Raw genomic sequence first — 23,289 nt, 5'->3', positions numbered from 1 at the left:
ATGTGGCCTTCTCCAGCACCTGCTATATGCGCTATACATGCTGCAGGGCTCAGTGTGTAATGTGGCCTTCTCCAGCACCTGCTATATGCGCTATACATGCTGCAGGGCTCAGTGTGTAATGTGTCCTTCTCCAGGACCTGCTATATGTGTTATACATGCTGCAGGGCTCAGTGTATAATGTGTCCTTCTCCAGGACCTGCTATATGTACTATACATGCTGCAGGGCTCAGTGTGTAATGTGTCCTTCTCCAGGACCTGCTATATGTGCTATACATGCTGCAGGGCTCAGTGTGTAATGTGTCCTTCTCCAGGACCTGCTATATGTGCTATACCTACTGCAGGGCTCAGTGTGTAATGTGTCCTTCTCCAGGACCTGCTATATGTGTTATACATGCTGCAGGGCTCAGTGTGTAATGTGTCCTTTTCCAGGACCTGCTATATGTGCTATACATGCTGCAGGGCTCAGTGTGTAATGTGTCCTTCTCCAGGACCTGCTATATGTGCTATACATGCTGCAGGGCTCAGTGTGTATTGTGTCCTTCTCCAGGACCTGCTATATGGGCTATACATGCTGCAGGGCTCAGTGTGTAATGTGTCCTTCTCCAGGACCTGCTATATGTGCTATACATGCTGCAGGGCTCAGTGTGTAATGTGTCCTTCTCCAGGACCTGCTATATGTGATATACATGCTGCAGGGCTCAGCAGGCCTGGAATGTTTACACTGAATAACCCTTAAAGGGGTTGTCTCGAGGAAGCAGTGAAATTTGTTTTTTGCCCAGTCCCCCTAATTAAGCATACATTACTAAGCCCCCCTGTAAATGACTTTTCTAGCTGGTTTGTACTTACAGTTCCAGCGTTTCAGCAACTTATAAAAAGTTTCCCCAAGATGGCTACCGCCTCTTTTCCCGTCGCTTGCTGTAGCCCGACGTGCGCGCTCCCGAGACGCTACCAGCTGTCTCCCTGACAACCAGACGTCCCGCAGCCGCCGACCGGACCCCGGGATTGAACGCGGCCGACCAGTCACCCACCGCCAGGCAGCAGGTAACCGGCGCTAGGCCCCGGCTCCCCCGCGCTAGGCCCAGGCTCCCCCGCGCTAGGCCCAGGCTCCCCCGCGCTAGGCCCCGGGGCCCAGCGGTAGACTCCGGGGCCACAGCGGCAGTCAGTCACGCGTCACCCCCGTCAGTCCGTCACCCATCACTTACCTGGGTGGCTGGGCTGGGCTTCTCGGCTGGGCGGCTCCAGTTTCTGCACCTTCCTCTAACAGAGGGTGGTAGCAGAATGGCCGCTCCAGCGCGCTCCCGAGCAGTGACAGCTCGTCTGCGCAGAAGAGCTGTAGCGGCGAGCACACTGAAGCGGCTCGTGCTCAGAGCAGAAGACCGGACTGCGCAAGTGCGTCTAAAAAAGCAAGCCGCCAGCGAATTTAGTCGGCACCATGGAGACGAGGACGCTAGCAACGGAGCAGGTAAGTGAATAACTTCTGTATGGCTCATAATTAATGCACAATGTACATTACAAAGTGCATTAATATGGCCATACAGAAGTGTATACCCCAACTTTGTTTCGCGGGACAACCCCTTTAACCTCTAACTGTCCTCACTGCCTCCCCTCTGTGTGAGGAGCATGTTACCACTCCAGCAGGGAAAGGGTTACAGCTAGTAGCTTAAAGGAGCCCTCTGACGCTTTCAGAGAGACATGTCTGATTATGTATGTGCATATAGTATATATGTATGTATTTAGCGGGCTGACCACAGCTGGTAGCCATGCAGAGTAGCGGGGTGTCTGCAGCTGAGCTTCTGCATCAGTGCCCATGAGACTGTAGCTCCGCCCCTGTATGTATATATGTGTGTATATGTGTGTGTGTCATGTGATTATATGGCCCCCTGTCCACGGGCGTTGCTGTATCCATGGCGGATCTACGCAGCGGGAGCCGCCGCCTGGGAGCAGGAGCCGGCAGACCTACCTCCGCTGTCAGTCTATCTGATAGATAGGCTGACCTCGGAGAACTGCGGCAATTCGCAGCATGCTACGAATTTGAAGCTGTGAGTGGAGAATCACAATGATTCTCTGTTAGTGGATAAGTGGCGGCGCTATGGAAAGCTTCAGATAGCATGATTCACCGGCGAAATCACGCCCGTGGGCCGGGGGCCCAATAACACAACTCCGTCCTGATCCGCACACACAAGCTTCACCTCCTTCCAACCAACAGTCCTGGATACACTGAGCTGATCATGTGACCACTCACGACTGACATCACCACAGGTCCTGTAAGCACACGGCTGCTCCAGGTAAGTACGATGTCCGGCTCCTGTAATGTGCGCCGTGTAGCTAATGCTGCGTCTCTGCAGTGAGCGGGGGTCTGTACTAGGGTCCTATAAGATGAGGGGCCCCAAGACACGTATAACCCCCAATTCAGTCCCGAACACAGTAATAATCCCCACTACACAGTAATGGCTCCTCTGTACCCCGAAGTAATAAGCATTATTTGTGCCCCTGACAAGGTGATAGCGGCCCCCGTGTCCTTCCCTAAGTAACAGCGATCCCTCTGTGTGTCCCCCTAAGTAACAGCGATCCCTCTGTGTGTCCCCCTAAGTAACAGCGATCCCTCTGTGTCCCCCCTAAGTAACAGCGATCCCTCTGTGTCCTCTCTGTAAGTAACAACGATCCCTCTGTGTCTCCCCATAATTAACAGCGATCCCCCTGCCCCTCCCTTCATAAGTAACAGCGATCCCTCTGCCCCTCCCACTGCAAGTAACAGCGATCCCTCTGTGTCCCCCCTAAGTAACAGCGATCCCTCAGTCTCCTCTCTGTAAGTAACAGCGATCCCCCTGCCCCTCCCACTGCAAGTAACAGCGATCCCTCTGCCCCTCCCACTGCAAGTAACAGCGATCCCTCTGTGTCCCCCCTAAGTAACAGCGAGCCCTCAGTCTCCTCTCTGTAAGTAACAGCGATCCCCCTGCCCCTCCCCCGTAAGTAACAGCGATCCCTTTGCCCTTCCCCCTGTAAGGTACAGCGATCCTTCTGCCCCTCCCCCTGTAAGTAACAGCGATTCCTCTGCCCCCCCCCGCAAGTAACAGCGATCCCTCGGTGTCCCCCCCTTCCTAAGTAACAGTGAACCCTCGGTGTCTCCCATAAGTAACAGCGATCCCTCGGTGTCTCCCATAAGTAACAGCGATCCCTCGGTGTCCCCCCTGTAGGCGGTTAAAGGGTGAAGTTGTGGATGTAGTATATCTCCCTCCCAGGCTCTTAGTCTGGACAGGGTGGCAGTCCAGTACATAACTTCAGCCTGGTTCTCAGAAAGCTCAGCTGTAGGCACTGACCCTGTTACTGGGGCATAAAAGACTGCAGGTCTTTGGAGTCAGTGTCTGACAAGCTGAGGAGGGAGTACAACCTTAGGACTATTTCAGACGACCGTATATCGGCTCGGTTTTCACGCCGAGCCGATATACGGTGTCCTTGGTGGGGGGGATGGAAGAGCCAGGAGCAGGAACTGAGCTGGGTGCACCCTGCAGCTGGCCAAGTGGCAGACCTCCCCATGCAAGGCAGCACTGACAGGTGGCGGTCGCCAGATGTCTAAGCTCCCAGCGTGCCTGCAGCTTCTCAAGGTGTGTGGCAAAAGGCAGCGGAGAGACTCGCTGGTCCCCACATCTAAGCGCCAGTGGGGCGCGCACACCGCTGCCTCCTCAAGGTGTGTGGCAGAAGGCAGCAGACAGACCCGGCAGTCCCAACATCTCAGCGCCGCTGGGGCGTGCACGCCACAGAACCGCATTGGGAGCTCTGCCGCCTGTATGAGTATTATTGTATGTTGACGCGCACCTTCCAGGACCTTGCAGAATTCTACCTGTCGAGAGCTGGGGGTGTGAGAGGGGCGTTTCTCCTGTCAAACCTCTAGCTTCCAGTGGCGTCAAGATACAATAATATCGGTAACAGCGATCCCTTTATTTCCTCCCCTTAGTAACAACGATCCCTCTGTGGTTACTGTTGTACCTTGAAGCTACCGGAAGCTAAGGGTTTGACAGGGCTTGCATGGAGGAATGCCCCTAGCTCCCGATTGGCTGAATTCTTGAAGGTCCTAGCAGCATCTGTATTGATTTTTGGCTGACCTGGAGGGTTATGGTTAATTTTCCTGTTGAGCTTACATTATTAGCTCTAAATGCTTCCATGTTAACACAACTGTGGTAACACACCCTAGGTAACGGTGATTCTTCTGTGTGTACCTCCCTAGGTAACGTTGATTCTTCTGTGTACCCCCCCTAGGTAACGACGATCCTTTTGTGTGTCCCGCTAAGTAAGTGATCCCTCTGTGTCCCCCCTAAGTAACAGCCACCCCTCTGTAGTCTCCCCCAAGTATCAGCAGCCTCTCTGTACGTCTCCCTCAAGTATTAGCATCCCCCTCTGCACGTCTCCCCCAAGTATTAGCGGCCCCTCTGCACGTCTCCCCCAAGTATTAGCGGCCCCTCTGCACGTCTCCCCCAAGTATTAGCGGCCCCTCTGCACGTCTCCCCCAAGTATTAGTGGCCCCTCTGTACGTCTCCCCCAAGTATTAGTGGCCCCTCTGCACGTCTCCCCCAAGTATTAGTGGCCCCTCTGCACGTCTCCCCCAAGTATTAGTGGCCCCTCTGCACGTCTCCCCCAAGTATTAGGGGCCCCTCTGTACTTCTCCCCCAAGTATTAGCGGCCTACAATTCGAGCAGCTCGGAGAATCGCTGACACGCCACACGGCGCCTCAAGACAAATACATTGGAGCGAGTCTAAAGGTCGCCTGATTTAGAGATTGATGATTGGTAATCTAGATCTTAGTATTCCTAAACTTAGCCAAGGGATGGATGGTTGGATGGATGGATGGATAGCCTGGGTACCTGATACAGAACGCGTGCAAAACAAACACATGACATTCTAAGTAAGAACAGATGATATTAGGACATAGGCATAAATGTTATGTTAATGTATTAACTTAAAATAGACAAATTCAATGAACCTGGCGTTTAACATTTTATTATATAACTTTTACTGCGAGGCCCCTTGATAGACAACGTTTCTGCTTTTTCCATCACGATCATAAATAACTTCTGCCCCAACAGCTAATTTGCTGCTCGGGATCTTATATCTAAAACACAAAATCTATTTGTGTCGTATACAAATCCCCAGTTCCGGTCTGATTTGATTAAAATGTGTAATTTTTTGTTGCCGATAGCAACCAATCATAGCTCAGCTTTCATTTGTGATTCTGCTGAGGGAAAATGAAAGCTGCGCCGTGATTGGTTGCTATATGTTATACAGCTGAGGTAAAATCAAAGCTGTGCGGTGATGCTATGGCAACAGTATTAATCATCTTAGTAGTGAGATAAAATGAAAGCTGCTCTGTGATTGGTTGCTCTGGGCAGCAAAACCTGTTTTTTACTGTTAGACAGTTTTGATAAATGAGGGCGGAGGTTCATAAATTTGCTCCATGTATTCCTGCCTGCGGACGGATCATTATCCACACGGACATCCAAGGCGGAATTAGGAAGGACAAAATGGGCCGGGTTAGACTTGGGCTAAACTGCAAACCTGAAGCACAAATGTTCAGCGCTCAGTCTAACTCTTCTAGTGGGAATTACTTGTTGGAAATAGCCAAAAATACTAAATCGAGTCTGTAGAATCCATTGGTGGAAGCAAATCTGGGGATTGCTGCATTAAAAAATGCAAATAAGGTTGCCAAGACAACGACATTTCTGACTTTTTTCAGCCTTTAACCTTCTCCGGGGCGAGATTATACTATGTGCAGAATGTCATGTCAGTCAGTCATATAGTTTGTGCGTGACGCTCCAACAAACAGACATTGACAAATATATAGAAGATCAAACAAAGTAAAGCAGATAATTAAGAGTTCTACTTACATCTCGAAGACCAAGTCCATATATCTACAAGTGCGTTAAGTAAGTTAGAGTATGGAAGGGAAACAAGATGGTGTCCAATAGACACTATGGTCTCTCTCACACGTCTATGTGTATCCTCAAGTAACAGCGCTCGCCTCTGTGCTCCCCCAAGTAATAGTATTTTCCCGCTACGTATGGGTGGTCCGTTTGTACATTTCCCCAAAGTACTGGCTGTTACTGTGTGTCCCTGCCAACTAATAATGCTCCTCCGCCCAAATAGTGCTCCCTTTGTGAGTAATAACAGTCCCTGTATGTTCCCCCAAGTAGTGATGCTCCCCCTGAATAATAATAGTCCCTTTGTACATCTCCCACAAGTAATGGTAGCTCCTTTTGTCAATCCCCACCAAGTACTAATGGTCTGTCTGTGTTGCCTCCAAGTGATGGTGCTTCCCCCCAGGTAATAGCGGTTCCTGTGTGTTCCCCGCCAAGTAATGATGCTCCTCCTCCTGATAGCAGTTCCTTTTGTATGTCTCCCTCAAGTAATGTCCGTCCCTCTGTGTGTCTCTTCCAAGTACTAGCAGTCCCTCTTCATCCTCACAAAGTAATGGCTCCTCTGTGTGTTCCCCCCAAGTAACAGCGCTGTAGGTTGTAATCACCCCATAAATCTGTACAAGGAGAGAATACAACATCTACACTTTGGGGCGGCTCACACGAGCGTATGCGTAATATACCACATGTATAACGCAGCGCTTCACTGCCATGAGAGCGGGCGGTGGGCAGGCATGGCGCTGTATAGTATCCCACGCCTGCTGTCATGCGCAGTCTGACTAGTTTCATTTTTTAACATTTCCCCCTCTTAGTGGCGTTGCGTATAAACCCCACAGATACGTAATGTATTTGCGTATGTACAGCATTTATTACACACACATAGAGAACAATCGGGCGCTATCACACATAATATGCGGTAAAATAGGACAAGATGCGTTCTTTTTGTACATATGTATTATACGCAATATATAACTGCTAGTCTTAGTGGATCAGTGAAAATGAATGTACTTTCATTGACTTCATTCACCACCTATTATGTGCGCATAATCCGCAAGGAAATTGGTGTGCGCCCGCCCCTAGTATCTCCTAAAAGCTTTGTCATTATTATCTCCATAAAAGGTATTTTTGTGGTTTTTACATTCGTTCCTCTTTTTTCCATTCAGGCTCCGGCATCCTAGTATCGTCTGTTGGGATCTTCCATATGAGAGAGGTTTTCTGATGAACCTGCCAAGGATGGATGGGAAGAGGAAGGAGATGGCAGAGAGTCTATTACATCTCACCCTAGAGATCCTCTATCAGCTTACTGGGGAGGTGAGAGATTCTGATGACGTCACATCATGACATCATCTATACGTATAATGAAATGTCCTGACTGACTGATTCATCAATGCAGAGCAGAAACTACTGAGGTTAAAAACATGAAACTTGGACAGAAGCTTCTTTGTATGATGCAGAGATCCACTAAGAGAGGAGTTTTTGAAGTTCAACCCCTAAGGCCGCCTGCACACGGGCGGGTTTACTTTGCTGAATCCGGAGTGGGCATCTGCTCTGGATTCAGCAGCAAATACCGCCCATAGCATGCCATGGCAAAACGTGATTTCATCTTCACAAGCGGAAATCGATTGCGATTTTCTGCTTGCAGTGGGGAAATCACAGCATGCTGTGATTCTGTTCGGACTACACATGGTCGGCTTCTATTGAAGTCAATGGAAGCTGCCTGATCCGCAGCCCTTCCACAATCCTCCTCGGCGTGGCATAATCAATACTACGCATGTACACCATCATGACGGTCGGGCCATCCACTGTACAGTTTAGAAGACCATCGGCCAGGTACACAAGGGTCACTGGCTGGGCACAGGGTCGGATTTCGTTGTGGGATCCCGCATGTGTAATCTCACCTGTCCGTGTGCAGACGGCCTAAGGGTGTAATAAGGGGTTTCAAAGTTTGTATGGGAGCTTCTGGCACAGAGTACACCGTCCAGCCTGATAACCCGGAGTGCTACGGTATTATTTTCATCTTCTACTTCATAAAGACTTGGATTTGAAGACCGTTACTGGTATTGTTCTCCCGACATAACAATCAGTCTGTGAGGCTCTAGGCTCGCTGCAGGATGACAAGCACTGGAATGCTTCTATGGAAGAACCTTCTCCTTCTGATTCTCCATTCAGACTACGGGAACTTTCTCAGTATTGTTGATATCTTGTAACTATCAGACACTTTATGTCTTTGGGAAAAATCCAAGGATAGTATGTCGGAGGACATAAAGTGTCATATAGTGTCAGAATTGCAAGACAATGTTTACCGCATTATAGATGAAATTTAGAATACCCGATTTCTAGTGAAGACGCAGTGTTGTCTTTGGGAGGACAATGTATAGAACACTATGGCTAACCTCAACCTACAGGATACAGACTTACAATACAGAATACCTTAGAGAGAATAGTTACAACACAATCTTCTGGGCACAAGTAGTGTCTATAACGTTTGGTAACTAAAGAACAGCTTGCAATCAGAGTTTAGAAAGTACTGCGAAGCGCACTGGGAAAATATTTCTCCTGGATGCTCCTGGGGGAACCAGCAAAACATTTGTCATAAATCTACTACATTCCAGAATATGGAAATATTGTGGGATAGCCTTGGCTGTCACCTCTTCTGGCATTGCTGCCACATTACTAGATGGAGGTAAGACGGCTCATTCTGCTTTTAGATTGCCCTTAAATCTGATGCATATAGAGACCCCTCTGTGCAACATATCAGAGCAGAGTAATAAGGTGCAGGTGCTGAAAGAGACAAAGCTTGTAGTATGGGATGAATATTATATGGCTCATAAAGATGGAGTTGTAGCGCCCAGTAGAATGCTGAAAGATATAAGGGCAAATGATGGCTTAATGGGGGTGTTACGGTTCTCTTAGCTGGAGACTGTCCAGTTAAACTTTACCAATCGTGCCCAGGGGAACACGAGCCGATGAAGTAAGAACATGTTTAAAATCTTCATATTTGGAAGGCCTCATATTCAGAAGCTCTCCATAATAACAGATGTGAGAGTTCTCTTCAGAGGTGACGCTTCCGATGGGCATTTTTCAAAGATGTTACTTAAAATAGAAGAAGAAGAAAACTCTACACTTGACGGTATATGTATATATAATATAATATAATATAATTTTTTTTTAACTCCCTAAAATGGCACAGTTGCTGCTATTAACAATCTTTTGTTGAAATCATTAAAAGGAAAAGAAATGTAATACAAGTCTACAGATTCAGTACTACAAACTGATGATGCAGTAAACTATCCTGTGGAATTCCTACACACCATTACCCCAGCCGGTCTCCCTCCAGTATAACCTCATTTTTAAGGTTTGCGCACCAGTTATGTTACTAAGGAACCCAAACCCTCCAAAATTATATAATGGCCCCAGACTGCAAATACGTTCTCCGTGGAAATGTTATTGAGGCCACAGTAATCACTGGATGTGCTAAAGGGGAAACTGTATTCATACCACGAATACCACTAATACCCACTGAGTACCCATTTGAGTTCAAAAGCCTGCCGTTCCCCCTCATGGTCTTCTTTGCAATGACAATCAATAAATCGCTGTTTTTCACCCGGTCAGTTCTATGTGGCTGTTCCAGAGTGAGTTCCTCCTGCAGTCTGGTTGTCCTTGTACCTGAAGGTGATACTACGAATGTAGTTTACAAAGATGTCCTTCACTAATAGGATTATAATACAGGGATTATTAGAATGGTTTATATAATAAACACCAAAGATATATGATAAAGAAAGATAAAGGTTTATAACAAGTTAATTAGCGACGGGTTAGCAACATAATAATTATGAAGACAGTTACCATTTGTAGCATCTAGAAAGTTTAATACGAATTTCACGAGGAAGAGGTCAAGGGCAAAAGCTGGTTCTTCTATATGCTAACAGATGGACATGACTGAGAAGGTGAGGGACTCTGTAGATGTATGTAACACCATTTATTAGTCCGTCTCTCATCAGGATTACACAGCAGTGAAGAAGACCTCTAGTGAGCGCTGGCAGAACTTTGTGTCTGAAGGTCATGGAAGAACCCTGAGCCCAAAAATGCGGCCTTCAACTCACTACCTGATACATGAGGACTTCAATGGGCAGAAGATCCTGGAACATGTCCACAAGATGACTGAGTTGCTGACAGGAGAGGTGACACTGCGGGGAATGGGGGTCATTATACAGTAACAGGAGGGCTGTGGAGGATGACTGTATATTGTGTTGTCAGGTTCCTATAAGGTGTCGGGACGTCTCCGTCTATTTCTCCATGGAGGAGTGGGAGTATTTGGAAGGACACAAGGATCTGTACAAGGAGGTCATGATGGAGGATCAGCAGCCCCTCACATCACAAGGTAATAGACCTATAGAAGTACGCATGACCTTAAGTACTTGAAGATGGAGTCCAGTCACTGTATGTGTGTCTTACAGATAGATCCGGTAAGAGGACATCACCAGAGAGCCGCCCCAGTCCTCTCCATCCACAGGATTATCCGGTACGTGGAGAAACTCCCTATAATCTGTAGAAGGCTCTGAAGGTTCTGCATTCAATACCAAATTGTCCCCAACCCTTTGAGACTAATCAGTTTAAACACGGAAAACGACTGAATGGCGAACAAGAATGGGCGGCTTGTGCACTGGTCCTGCAGTTTAAACATTGATTGTTCACTGTGTGACATAGGAATGCGAAACAATGGGGATGTGCTGGTGATGGCGTTAGCAGCTCATTTGCTCAGAAGGCAAACAAGAATTGTGCAGTTCTCATCCCGTGTAAAATAAGTATAACAATACCGAATAGGTCTAAAGGGGGTTTTACATGGAACGATTATCATTCGAATTTGAACGATAATCGTTCAGTGTAAACACGGCCAAAGACTGGACAAAATACGAGAATTTGTTTGCTTCTCGTTTTTTATATGCAGGCATAAAAATCATTGTTCACTTATTTACACATTGTTGCAGGTAAACAGCAATCATTTAGTCATTCACATTTACTCTATAAACAAGCTGAACGAGCGAATGAGCAAACTCTGTCATTGTTGAGTCGTGTGAACGATAAATCTTTAGTGCAAGAGTTCCCTAAAAGAAGCTTCTTTCTGCACTGAAACAACTGAATTGGCGCATTGCAAACATGGTTCCAATTTACAAAAAGGGGTCCAAAAGAGAGCCTGGTAACTACAGGCCGGTAAGTCTCACTTCAATAACTGAAGTAAGTTCTAGGCTGGGAGAGTCTATTGATCTCGTATATATCTGGATTAGAGATGAGCGAACGTACTCGTTTCGAGTAATTACTCGATCGAGCACCGCGATTTTCGAGTACTTCAGTACTCGGGTGAAAAGATTCGGGGGCGGCGGGGGGAGGCGTGGCGGCGCGGGGGTAGCAGCGGGGAACAGGGGGGAGCCCTCTCTCTCTCTCCCTCTCCCCCCCACTCCCCGCTGCGACCCCCCCACTCACCCACGGCGCCCCCCGAATCTTTTCGCCCGAGTACGGAAGTACTTGAAAATCGCGGTACTCGGGCGAAAAAGGGGCGTGACTGAGTACGCTCGCTCATCTCTAATCTGGATCTCTCTAAAGCATTTGACACCGTGCCACATAATATGTTGATATATAAAATTAGACAGCTCGGGCTGGGCAACAACGTGTGTCTGGGTAAAGAACTGGCTCAGAGATAGAAAGCAGAGGTTTGTAATAAATAGTTCGTACTCTGATTGGGCCACTAGTGGGGTGCCACACGGTTCAGTATTAGGCCCCATTCTGTTCAATATATTTATCAACAACTTGATAGACGGACTGCTCAGTAAAGTATCGATATTTGCAGATGACACAAAATTATACAAGATAATTAATACAACGGAGAACAATGTTCGGCTACAAACGGACCTAGATAAGCTGGGGGCTTGGGTAGAAAAATGGCAAATGAAGTTCAATGTGGATAAATGTAAGGTTATGCATATGGGCAGGAGAAACTGATGTTACCAATATACACTAAATGGGGTACTGCTAGGGAAAAGTGATATGGAAAAAGACCTGGGGGTACTATTGAATTGTAGATTTAACTGGAGCAACCAATGCCAGTTAGCTGCTGCAAAAGCTTATAAAGTCTTGGGGTGCATTAAAAGAGGTATAGGGGCGAGGGGCAAGAACATTATCCTCCCACTATATAAGGCACTTGTCAGGCCCCACATGGAATACTGTGTACAGTTCTGGACACGGATGCTCAGGAAAGATGTTGCAGTGCTTGAGGGGGTTCAAAGAAGGGCAACTAAATTAATAAATGGAATGAAGGGACTGGAATACCCAGAGAGGCTATCAAAATTAGAATTATTCACCCTGGTAAAAAGACGGCTAAGGGACGATCAAATAACTATGTATAAATACATTAGGGGACAATACCAGGATCTCTCCCATGATCTGTTTATACCCAGGACTGCGTCGGTAACAAAAGGGCATCCTCTACGTCTAGAAGAAAGCAGGTTTCATCATCAACATAGAAGGGGGTTCTTTACTGTAAGAGCAGTGACACTGTGGAACTCTCTGCCTGAGGACGTGGTGATGGCAAAATCCATTAAGAAGTTTAAGAGGGGGACTAGATGTTTTTCTTGAGTAGAATGATATTACAGGATATAGACATTAGGTGACCAACGGGATTGTTGTTCCGGGTCTTACATTCAGGTAGGAACTATCAAAGGTGGATCCAGGGACTATTCTGATTACCGTTATCGAGTCGGGAAGGAGTTTTCCTCTAAATGGGCTAATTGGCTTTTGCCTCTTGGGGTTTTTGCCTTCCTCTGGATCCATTAGGGGGTTGAAACAGGCTGAACTAGATGGACATTGTCTTCATTCAGCCTAGCATACTATGTTACTATGTAACTTAAATCACATAGAATCAGAATGGTAGAGTTGGAATGGATCTCCAGGGTCATCGGGTCCAACCCCCTGTTCAGTGCAGGATTCACTAAATAATCCTAGAGAAATATTTGTCCAGCCTTTGTTTGAACATTTCAATTGGAGGACAACTCGCCACCACCCGTGGTAACCTGTTCCACTCATTGATCACCCTCACTGTCAGAAAGTTTTTTTCTAATATCTAATCTGTATCTCCTTCCTTTCAGTTTCATCCCATTGTTTCTAGTCTTTTCTTGTGCAAATAAGAACAGGGCTGAACCCTCTGCACTGTGACAACCCTTCAGATATATGTAGACAGCTATTAAGTCTCCTCTTAGCCTTCTTTTTTGCAAGCTAAACATTCCCAGATCCTTTAACCGTTCCTCATAGGACATGATTTGCTCACCATCTTTGTAACTCTTCTCTGAACTTGCTCCACTTTGTCTACACTACCGTTCAAAAGTTTGGGGTCACATTGAAATGTCCTTATTTTTGAAGGAAAAGCACTGTACTTTTCAATGAAGATAACTTTAAACTAGTCCTAACTTTAAACAAATGCACTCTATACATTGCTAATGTGGTAAATGACTATTCTAGCTGCAAATGCCTGGTTTTTTGTGCAAAATCTACAAAGGTGAATAGAGGCCCATTTCCAGCAACTATCACTCCAGTGTTCTAATGGTACAATGTGTTTGCTCATTGGCTCAGAAGGCTAATTGATGATTAGAAAACCCTTGTGCAATCATGTTCACACATCTGAAAACAGTCTAGCTCGTTACAGAAGCTACAAAACTGACCTTCCTGTGAGCAGATTGAGTTTCTGGAGCATCACATTTGTGGGGTCAATTAAACGCTCAAAATGGCCAGAAAAAGAGAACTTTCATCTGAAACTCGACAGTCTATTCTTGTTCTTAGAAATGAAGGCTATTCCATGCGAGAAATTGCTAAGAAATTGAAGATTTCCTACAACGGTGTGTACTACTCCCTTCAGAGGACAGCACAAACAGGCTCTAACCAGAGTAGAAAAAGAAGTGGGAGGCCGCGTTGCACAACTAAGCAAGAAGATAAGCACATTAGAGTCTCTAGTTTGAGAAACAGACGCCTCACAGGTACCCAACTGGCACTTCATTAAATAGTACCCGCAAAACACCAGTGTCAACATCTACAGTGAAGAGGCGGCTGCGGGATTTTGGGCTTCAGGGCAGAGTGGCAAAGAAAAAGCCATATATGAGACTGGCCAATAAAAGAAAAAGATTAAGATGGGCAAAAGAACACAGACATTGGACAGAGGAAGACTGGAAAAAAGTGTTGTGGACGGATGAATCCAAGTTTGAGGTGTTTGGATCACAAAGAAGAACGTTTGTGAGACGCAGAACAAATGAAAAGATGCTGGAAGAATGCCTGACGCCATCTGTTAAGCATGGTGGAGGTAATGTGATGGTCTGGGGTTGCTTTGGTGCTGGTAAGGTGGGAGATTTGTACAGGGTAAAAGGGATTCTGAATAAGGAAGGCTATCACTCCATTTTGCAACGCCATGCCATACCCAGTGGACAGCGCTTGATTGGAACCAATTTCATCCTACAACAGGACAATGACCCTAAACACACCTCCAAATTGTGCAAGAACTATTTACAGCAGAAGCAGGCAGCTGGTATTCTATCGGTAATGGAGTGGCCAGCGCAGTCACCAGATCTGAACCCCATTGAGCTGTTGTGGGAGCAGCTTGACCGTATGGTACGCCAGAAGTGCCCATCCAACCAATCCAACTTGTGGGAGATGCTTCTAGAAGCGTGGGGTGCAATTTCACAAGCTTACCTCAACAAATTAACAGCTAGAATGTCAAAGGTGTGCAATGCTGTAATTGCTGCAAAAGGCGGATTCTTTGACAAAAGCAAAGTTTGATGTAAAAACAATGTTATTTCAAATACAAATCATTATTTCTAGCCTTGTCAATGTCTTGACTCTATTTTCTATTCATTTCACAATGCATGGTGGTGAATAAGTGTGACTTTTCATGGAAAACACAAAATTGTTTGGGTGACCCCAAACTTTTGAACGGTAGTGTATGTCTTTTTTAAAGTGGGGTGCCCAGAAATGAACTCAGTATTCCAGATGAGGTCTGATTAAGGAAGAGTAGAGAGGGATAATTACCTCACGTGATCTACACTCTATGCTTCTCTTAATACATCCCAGAATTGTGTTTGCCTTTTTGGCTGCGGCATCACATTGTTGACTCATGTTCAGTTTATGATCTATTAGTATACCCAAGTCTTTTTCACATGTCCTGCTGCTTAGTCTAATTCCTCCCATTCTGTATGTGCTTTTTTCATTTTTCTTGCCCAGATGTAGGACTTTGCATTTCTCCTTGTTAAACACCATTCTGTTAGTCGCTGCCCACTGTTCAAACTTTTCTAGATCTTTTTGAATACTCTCTCTCTTCCCTAGTGTTAGCTATCCCTCCTAGCTTTTTGCCGTCGGCAAATTTGATCAGTTTTCCATCAATTCTCTCTTCCAGATCATTTATAAAAATGTTGAAGAACACTGGGCCTAGGACAGAGCCTTGTGGTACCCCACTTGTTACATTCTTCAACTTGGATGTTCAGCCGTTTATGTCCACTCTTTGAGCATGATCTCTCAGTCAGTTGTGAATCCACCTAACAGTTCCCTTGCCAATCCCATATTTGCTCATTTTTTCAATGAGTATAGTATAAGATATTTTGTCAAATGCTTTACTAAAGTCAAGATATACTATATCCACGACATTTCCCCGATCAACCAAGTTGGTGATTCTGTCATAGAAGGAAACAAAATTAGTCTGGCATGACTTGTTTGTTACAACCCCATGCTGGCTGGGGTTAATTACTCCATTTTTATCCAAGTACTTGCATACATGCTCTTTAATAATTTGTTCAAAGATCTTTTCTGGTATAGAAGTTAAGCTCACAGGCCTGTAGTTTCCTGGATCTACCTTCTTCCCTTTTTTGAAGATGGGGACAAGGGACAACATTTGCCCTTTTCCAATCTTCTGGGACTTCTCCTATTCTCCAGGAATTTTCAAAGATTATTTCGAGCGGCTAAGCAATTACCTCTGCTGCTTCCTTTAGTATCCTAGGATGTAATTCATCTGGACCTTGGGACTTAAATTCATTTAAGTTAGCTAAATGTTCCTTACCATCTATCGATTTATAGATAGCCTGTATTCTTTTATTCCCCTAATAGCACAGGGTAGATCAGTTGATGTTTCATTTACTTTCTGAGAGAAAACAGATACAAGATAGGAATTTAAAAGTTTGGCATTTGTATCCTAGAGGTCAGGTTTCACAGATCAGTTCAGCTTATCTCAATCAATCACGCAATAAGGACAAAACAGAAGCATACCTTGGTCTGTTTGGTTTTTACTTTCCTATTCTTTTAGCCTCCACCCTTCTTCCCTCCGCCTTTACTACTTTTCTTATACCTATAAGAGGCTTCCCAGGGGTTCCTAAACTTATTGTTTTTCCCCTTTTATTATGGCTTCCTTGGTTTTACACCGTGCTCTTCAGAGGTCGATTAAAGGGTTAAATGGGTCGTCACTATATTTTGGCTTTTCCCATATTTTACAGGCTAAATATAGGACTAATCAAAACCAGAAACAAAAACCCACTATCATGCAAATCTGTTACTACTCAGAGAGCATACTCGGCCTGTAGGTTTTTATGGAGTCGAAGTATTACAAGGAAGCATGCACACCTACCCTCAGATCTGGAGAAAGATCAACCAAGAAGCGCAGATCAGATAGGCAAGATAATGTCTTCATGTACAGCGCTCTTTTTCAGTCTGTGGTTCCAGGTTGCTCTCCTCCTTGGCCTGAGAATTGAGGTACAATGATCATCCTTCTGTCATCTTGATCCTTACAGTTGGGCGTCAAGTTTGTTAGGGAAATTCAACAGTTTTCTGATATGCTGTCGGGCTCCAAATAACAGAGGTATGACCAGTCATGAGAACGCAAAGGCACACAGATTGTGTTATGTGTGTGGTATTCTGGTTTATTACGCTATATGCTCATTCATCATAGGATTTTACAAAGCGAGTGGCTTTGTATGCCAAATACAATTAAAAATACAATTAATATGCATACAAAGCAGTTTCTTAATGCATATCAGTTTCTTATCAGCTGTACTCCTCTTTACAGATATTCGTCCTTGATACAATTCCTGTAAAGCTCGTTATTAAGTTTTGGCAAGAAATATCTTAAGATAAGAACACAAGACAGGAAACTTTAGGGTGGACTAATTACTATCTTCAGCTGGATTATTCAACTTTTGCCTCGAAACATGCTAGATTTCACTTTGAAGAGCATACAAATATATATGTTTTTAACGAAGTATTATAACAGACACGCAAGAGAGACATCATGGAGTCTTTTTAGCCCACCTTTAGGCCTACAGCCTTCACAATGTTATCTGTGCGGAGATACCAAAACCTGAAGAAGATCCTTTCCTCCATGAAATTATCAAGGCCAATATGATCCATGGACCTTGCGGTAATTTAAACCACAATGCGCCCTGAATAAAAGGAGGTCGCTGCAGCAAAAGGTATCCTCGACCCTCCTGAAAAACACAAAGGAGACGACAGATACCCCAGTGCCAGCGAAGAGCTCCGAAGGACGGTGGTTTCACCGGTGAAATCAATGTGTAACCCTAGATAACCACTGGGGGGCCTAATAATCCTGTTCTTTCACCTACATTTGTTGCCCATATATAACATAGAGTATTGCAGTTCTGTAAGATCTATACAATACATGTAAATATGGTAATAAAGGCAGCGGCCGGGCTTCATTTGGTCTTGTAAATGATAGCGATGAGATCACATTATATGAAAGTGGTCGATACATCAGCAGTTCTGAGGCCGTCTGGAGAATTCTGGGGTTTCCTATACATGAAAGGTTTCCAACAGTCGTTCATCTCACTGTTCCTTCCTACTATGTATGGAAATGTAAGTTAGACCTGCAGCTGGCTCCCTCATATAACTACTGCTGTCCTGTCATTACTGGTCATTATGCTAATTACCCATCTTCTCCGCTCATCTAACACGTTCCTCTACATCTGTCTGACTTTTACAGTATTTGTTTCCCAGCTTTTCCCTCAGGGTAATGATCTGAAGAATATTGATGCTGCAGCCATAGTGGTAAAAGAAGAGGTAAATGTGAGGGGTGATGAGCGGTGGAAGGAGGAGATTCCTACAGACACCCGTCCAGGTGAGTAGTAACCACGGAGTAATGCAGAGAACAGTCACATCTTCTGCTCTTTCATCACCTGCAATGTTTTTGTGCTACATTTGTTCTGTCAGATTTTTCAGCTGCATATTCGCCCATTTGGCCAAAACACAGGAGATAACCCATGACTAGCATTTAAATATGCTGATCTCTGCAAAGGGTGTGTTTAGGGATTCCCATATATGGCAGACCATCGTGGGGAAATACAAAGGTGTCAGCTGTAAGCCAAGCAAGGGTACATAACCCTGTCTTGTTAAACGGAAGCCATTCATAGGCCTCATGTCTGCATACAATGTAGATACTTGGAGGAAGTGCTAGGATAGTATGGTGCAGCATCCCGTAGGGAGACCCCAGACACCTGACATATGTGGGGAACTGGGAGGGTATAGTGCAGGCTTGTCATGGCGGCATTTGCCATGCTCCTTCCTGGAGAGAAAAACATGTAGCCAAGGCCAGAGTATCACTGCAGGCCACTGGGACATCCCTAGAATAGGGAATGCCCACTAAACAGGAGAACAGGAGTTGTCACGCGTGACGCCACCGTTCCTACAAACATCGTTATGAGCCTCGTCGGGTAATAAATTCGGTCTCAGACAGTTCTTAGTACCTCGGGTCTCTAGGAATGGTTAGAGACCAGCATAAACTTTACATGAAAACTTGGCAACAGATAATACAAGGCAGTTCAATTGTAGACTTCACAGTGCAGGAAAATGACTAGTTTTCAGAACATAGTACCTTCACACTGCTCTCATAAGCTCAAATAGTAGATATAAATAGATAGGACAGCAAGATTATGGTGCCAGTAAAACAGACATCCCTCAGGATGGGATTTTATTCCTTCACAAAAAGCAGCAACGTTTCGACTACATGCTGTAGTCTTTGTCAAGCTCACAAACAAACAATAAAATTACCCTTATATATAACTATAGACCAATCGCAAAACCAATACAATTAAAAGAAGACATAGAACAGCTGTGAATATCTCTCTTAACCCCTTCGGTGTAGATTGCTCTCAGATGCCTCATGTCACATAGCTGTATAACACTCACCGTCCTGGCAGTTTCATGTACAGAGTAACTGCCAGAACACTGAGTGTCTGGGTCTGCCATTCTAGATGTTAGGGAAGAGCCTCGAAAAAAGGACATGACATCTGGGTTACCCACCAATGGGGTAAGAGGGCCCAGCTTGGTGATCAATCCCAGCGCTGCTGCCTGGCCGACTTAAGCTCTCATCAGATTGTTGAGAAGGGGTGACAATCCGAGATTCCCGTGCCCCTCTCTGTCTGGCAGCCAGATGAGACTGCGTTCCCTATTAGGAATTGAGTCTTGTTCAGTCTCAACCCATAGCTTATGATCCCTGCCATGTAAGAAATCCAAAATGTATTTAGTCAGGGAAGCTCTGTTATATAAGGCAATGTTTGGTATACCCATACCTCCCACTTGCTTGGGGATGCCCAGGGCATTCCAATTCCATCTCGGCCTCCTGCCTCCCCAAATAAAATCAAGCGCTGAGATGTTCATGTTAAGTATTTTTTGATTTGCTTAAGTTCACTGTGAAGTTTGACAGCCTCCCAAATATCTCGAATTCCTTCAAAATACAAGGGAGCCCCACTCTAGGATTGGTGACAAATATCAGGAGGTCGTCTGCATACAATGATAGTTTGTTCTCCCTCTGTCCCAACCCACCCCCAGAATACTAGCATTCACTCTAAGAGCATTCGACAATGTCTCAATCACCATGATATACAGGAAGGAGGACAGGGGACAACCTTGTCTCGTGCCATTAGTAATCCGTATTGGTTGCGACAATTGTCCATTAACGCGGACGCATGACGCGGGATTGAAATATAAGGCCATGATCCAACTCTAGGAGAGTATGGTGGAACAGGAATCTAACAAATTCACCAAGGCAGCAAAAAATCTTTTAGCCACTTAAACCAATCAATGAAAAAGAATGATAAAAAACTAACTTTTATTAATAATCCTTAGAATTCTAATGATGCACAAGCTAATACAAACAAGAACCGGTGATTAAGACACTAATCAGGTATATGAATGTTCACCTGATTAATTGTGTCTTTATATCGGATATACACTTCTCTTTACATACCCAGGGAGATGTGTGTGTGTGTGTGTATGCATATGTGTATGTGTTTTATATATATATATATATATATATATATATACACTACCGTTCAAAAGTTTGGGGTCACATTGAAATGTCCTTATTTTTGAAGGAAAAGCACTGTACTTTTCAATGAAGATAACTTTAAACTAGTCCTAACTTTAAACAAGTGCACTCTATACATTGCTAATGTGGTAAATGACTATTCTAGCTGCAAATGCCTGTTTTTTTGTGCAAAATCTACAAAGGTGAATAGAGGCCCATTTCCAGCAACTATCACTCCAGTGTTCTTATGGTACAATGTGTTTGCTCATTGGCTCAGAAGGCTAATTGATGATTAGAAAACCCTTGTGCAATCATGTTCACACATCTGAAAACAGTCTAGCTCGTTACAGAAGCTACAAAACTGACCTTCCTGTGAGCAGATTGAGTTTCTGGAGCATCACATTTGTGGGGTCAATTAAACGCTCAAAATGGCCAGAAAAAGAGAACTTTCATCTGAAACTCGACAGTCTATTCTTGTTCTTAGAAATGAAGGCTATTCCATGCGAGAAATTGCTAAGAAATTGAAGATTTCCTACAACGGTGTGTACTACTCCCTTCAGAGGACAGCACAAACAGGCTCTAACCAGAGTAGAAAAAGAAGTGGGAGGCCGCGTTGCACAACTAAGCAAGAAGATAAGCACATTAGAGTCTCTAGTTTGAGAAACAGACACCTCACAGGTACCCAACTGGCATCTTCATTAAATAGTACCCGCAAAACACCAGTGTCAACATCTACAGTGAAGAGGCGGCTGCGGGATTTTGAGCTTCAGGGCAGAGTGGCAAAGAAAAAGCCATATCTGAGACTGGCCAATAAAAGAAAAAGATTAAGATGGGCAAAAGAACACAGACATTGGACAGAGGAAGACTGGAAAAAAGTGTTGTGGACGGATGAATCCAAGTTTGAGGTGTTTGGATCACAAAGAAGAACGTTTGTGAGACGCAGAACAAATGAAAAGATGCTGGAAGAATGCCTGACGCCATCTGTTAAGCATGGTGGAGGTAATGTGATGGTCTGGGGTTGCTTTGGTGCTGGTAAGGTGGGAGATTTGTACAGGTTAAAAAGGGATTCTGAATAAGGAAGGCTATCACTCCATTTTGCAACGCCATGCCATACCCAGTGGACAGCGCTTGATTGGAACCAATTTCATCCTACAACAGGACAATGACCCTAAACACACCTCCAAATTGTGCAAGAACTATTTACAGCAGAAGCAGGCAGCTGGTATTCTATCGGTAATGGAGTGACCAGCGCAGTCACCAGATCTGAACCCCATTGAGCTGTTGTGGGAGCAGCTTGACCGTATGGTACGCCAGAAGTGCCCATCCAACCAATCCAACTTGTGGGAGATGCTTCTAGAAGCGTGGGGTGCAATTTCACAAGCTTAGCTCAACAAATTAACAGCTAGAATGTCAAAGGTGTGCAATGCTGTAATTGCTGCAAAAGGAGGATTCTTTGACGAAAGCAAAGTTTGATGTAAAAACAATGTTATTTCAAATACAAATCATTATTTCTAACCTTGTCAATGTCTTGACTCTATTTTCTATTCATTTCACAACGCATGGTGGTGAATAAGTGTGACTTTTCATGGAAAACACAAAATTGTTTGGGTGACCCCAAACTTTTGAACGGTAGTGTGTATATATATATATATATAGCAGGGCAGTATCAGAATGGCCTATAGAGGGTGCTAAATAGGCAATCTGATACCTGGAAAGGGAAAGAGAGGGTTAACATCTGATGGGTGTAGCAGGAATTGGTTGCATATAAGCCAGTTCCTGCTAGAAGCAAAGGGGAAGTGACAGCGCAGCAGAGCTGAGGTGCTGCAGGCTGGTGGTCCAAGGTGGACCAGTAAAGGCACGAGGTTGACAGGGACGACAACCCTAACCTCTCATCCAGGTGGGGTACTTTATATGTACTAGAGGTTGACAGGGATAACAACCCCAACCTCACACCCAGGTGAGGTGCTTATATGTGTGTATAAATATAATATATATATATATATGTGTGTGTGTGTATATATGTATATATATGTGTGTGTATAATATATAATCTTTTTTTCTTGAATTAGAGGAGTCCTACACCTGTATATCTGGTTAACAGTAGCAAAAAATGCACGGTACAAACCAAACGGGGAGCTCTCTATCAAAGTGGTCTCAATAAACAAAGAGGAGACTAAATGAAATATCTCCAATAATGTGAACAGATCATTTAGTCACATTAAATTATATATGATATAGAGATAATCGTTTGCGTGTTTTTTACACCTCGTCGAGTAGAGTGGAGACTGGATGATATATCTCCGATAATGTGATAAACCAAAAGATCTTCTGTGTGGTGTGGGGACAGTCAGGTATGTGTTTTCACACTTTGAAATGTGGATTTCAGAGATAGTTTCCTGAGCCCTTTATATCTTTCTGTCAAAAAGTTTCAGTAGAAGTCAGCTTCACGTGGGGTAATCTTCCTTTATTAAAATAAGGGGTTATTTCAGGCGGCGCTCCAAGGGAAATGAAATTGAGTTTAGCTAGTACACGAATGAGATGTTCGCTTATTGCAAAGGATATCATTCAGGAAATGTCCTGGATCTGCTTGGATTATAGAAAGCAGGAAATCCGCCAGTCAAAAAGACATCCCATATGTTGCGAGAGAGCAGCCTGAGAAAGCTCCAATCCTAGAATATGACAGAGGAGGAATAAAAGCAAAGAGAAAAAATTCTCAGCGCTCAGGCAGTATCTTGGATCAGAAGAACAAGTAACCAAGTGCGTCACTTACTTTACGGGGTGCCTATTGCTCAAGCACCCCCAATCCCAGTAGGCCTATAAATAGAGGTTAACAGCAGAAAGGTTCCACAGTTTTATTCAGTACAACGCGTTTCGGCCTCTCCAAAGCAGGCCTTCTTCAAGTACAATAAAACAACACAATGCACAGATATATACACACTGAAATAAAAATTAATTACCTCTGGTGTCCTAATCGCTACCCGCCGGATGGGTTTCCAGCGTGTAATGATGACCTAATTAGATCCATACAGCTCTCTACGATTGAGCTCTTCC

At 44.7% G+C, this 23,289-nt stretch overlaps 1 protein-coding gene and 1 pseudogene across 1 annotated transcript; both read left to right on the top strand.

Annotated features, from left to right (window-relative positions):
* The window catches only part of LOC136620487 (zinc finger protein 585A-like), an 87,669-nt pseudogene that overhangs the window by 57,099 nt on the left and 7,281 nt on the right, over positions 1-23,289 (top strand).
* On the top strand, positions 2,159-22,372 carry LOC136620484 (oocyte zinc finger protein XlCOF7.1-like). The gene is made up of 7 exons (XM_066595278.1): positions 2,159-2,285; positions 7,067-7,214; positions 9,905-10,084; positions 10,161-10,284; positions 10,361-10,425; positions 17,931-18,051; positions 22,308-22,372. Exons 2-7 carry the CDS (start codon positions 7,122-7,124, stop codon positions 22,334-22,336), a joined length of 612 nt encoding a protein of 203 aa, XP_066451375.1. The 5' UTR covers positions 2,159-2,285; positions 7,067-7,121; the 3' UTR covers positions 22,337-22,372.

This window comes from Eleutherodactylus coqui, chromosome 3 (assembly GCF_035609145.1).
Source record: "Eleutherodactylus coqui strain aEleCoq1 chromosome 3, aEleCoq1.hap1, whole genome shotgun sequence".
NCBI classification, from domain to species: Eukaryota; Metazoa; Chordata; class Amphibia; order Anura; family Eleutherodactylidae; genus Eleutherodactylus; species Eleutherodactylus coqui.
The sequence above is the reverse complement of the archived record's forward strand: the minus strand, read 5'-3'. Positions and strand labels throughout refer to the sequence as shown.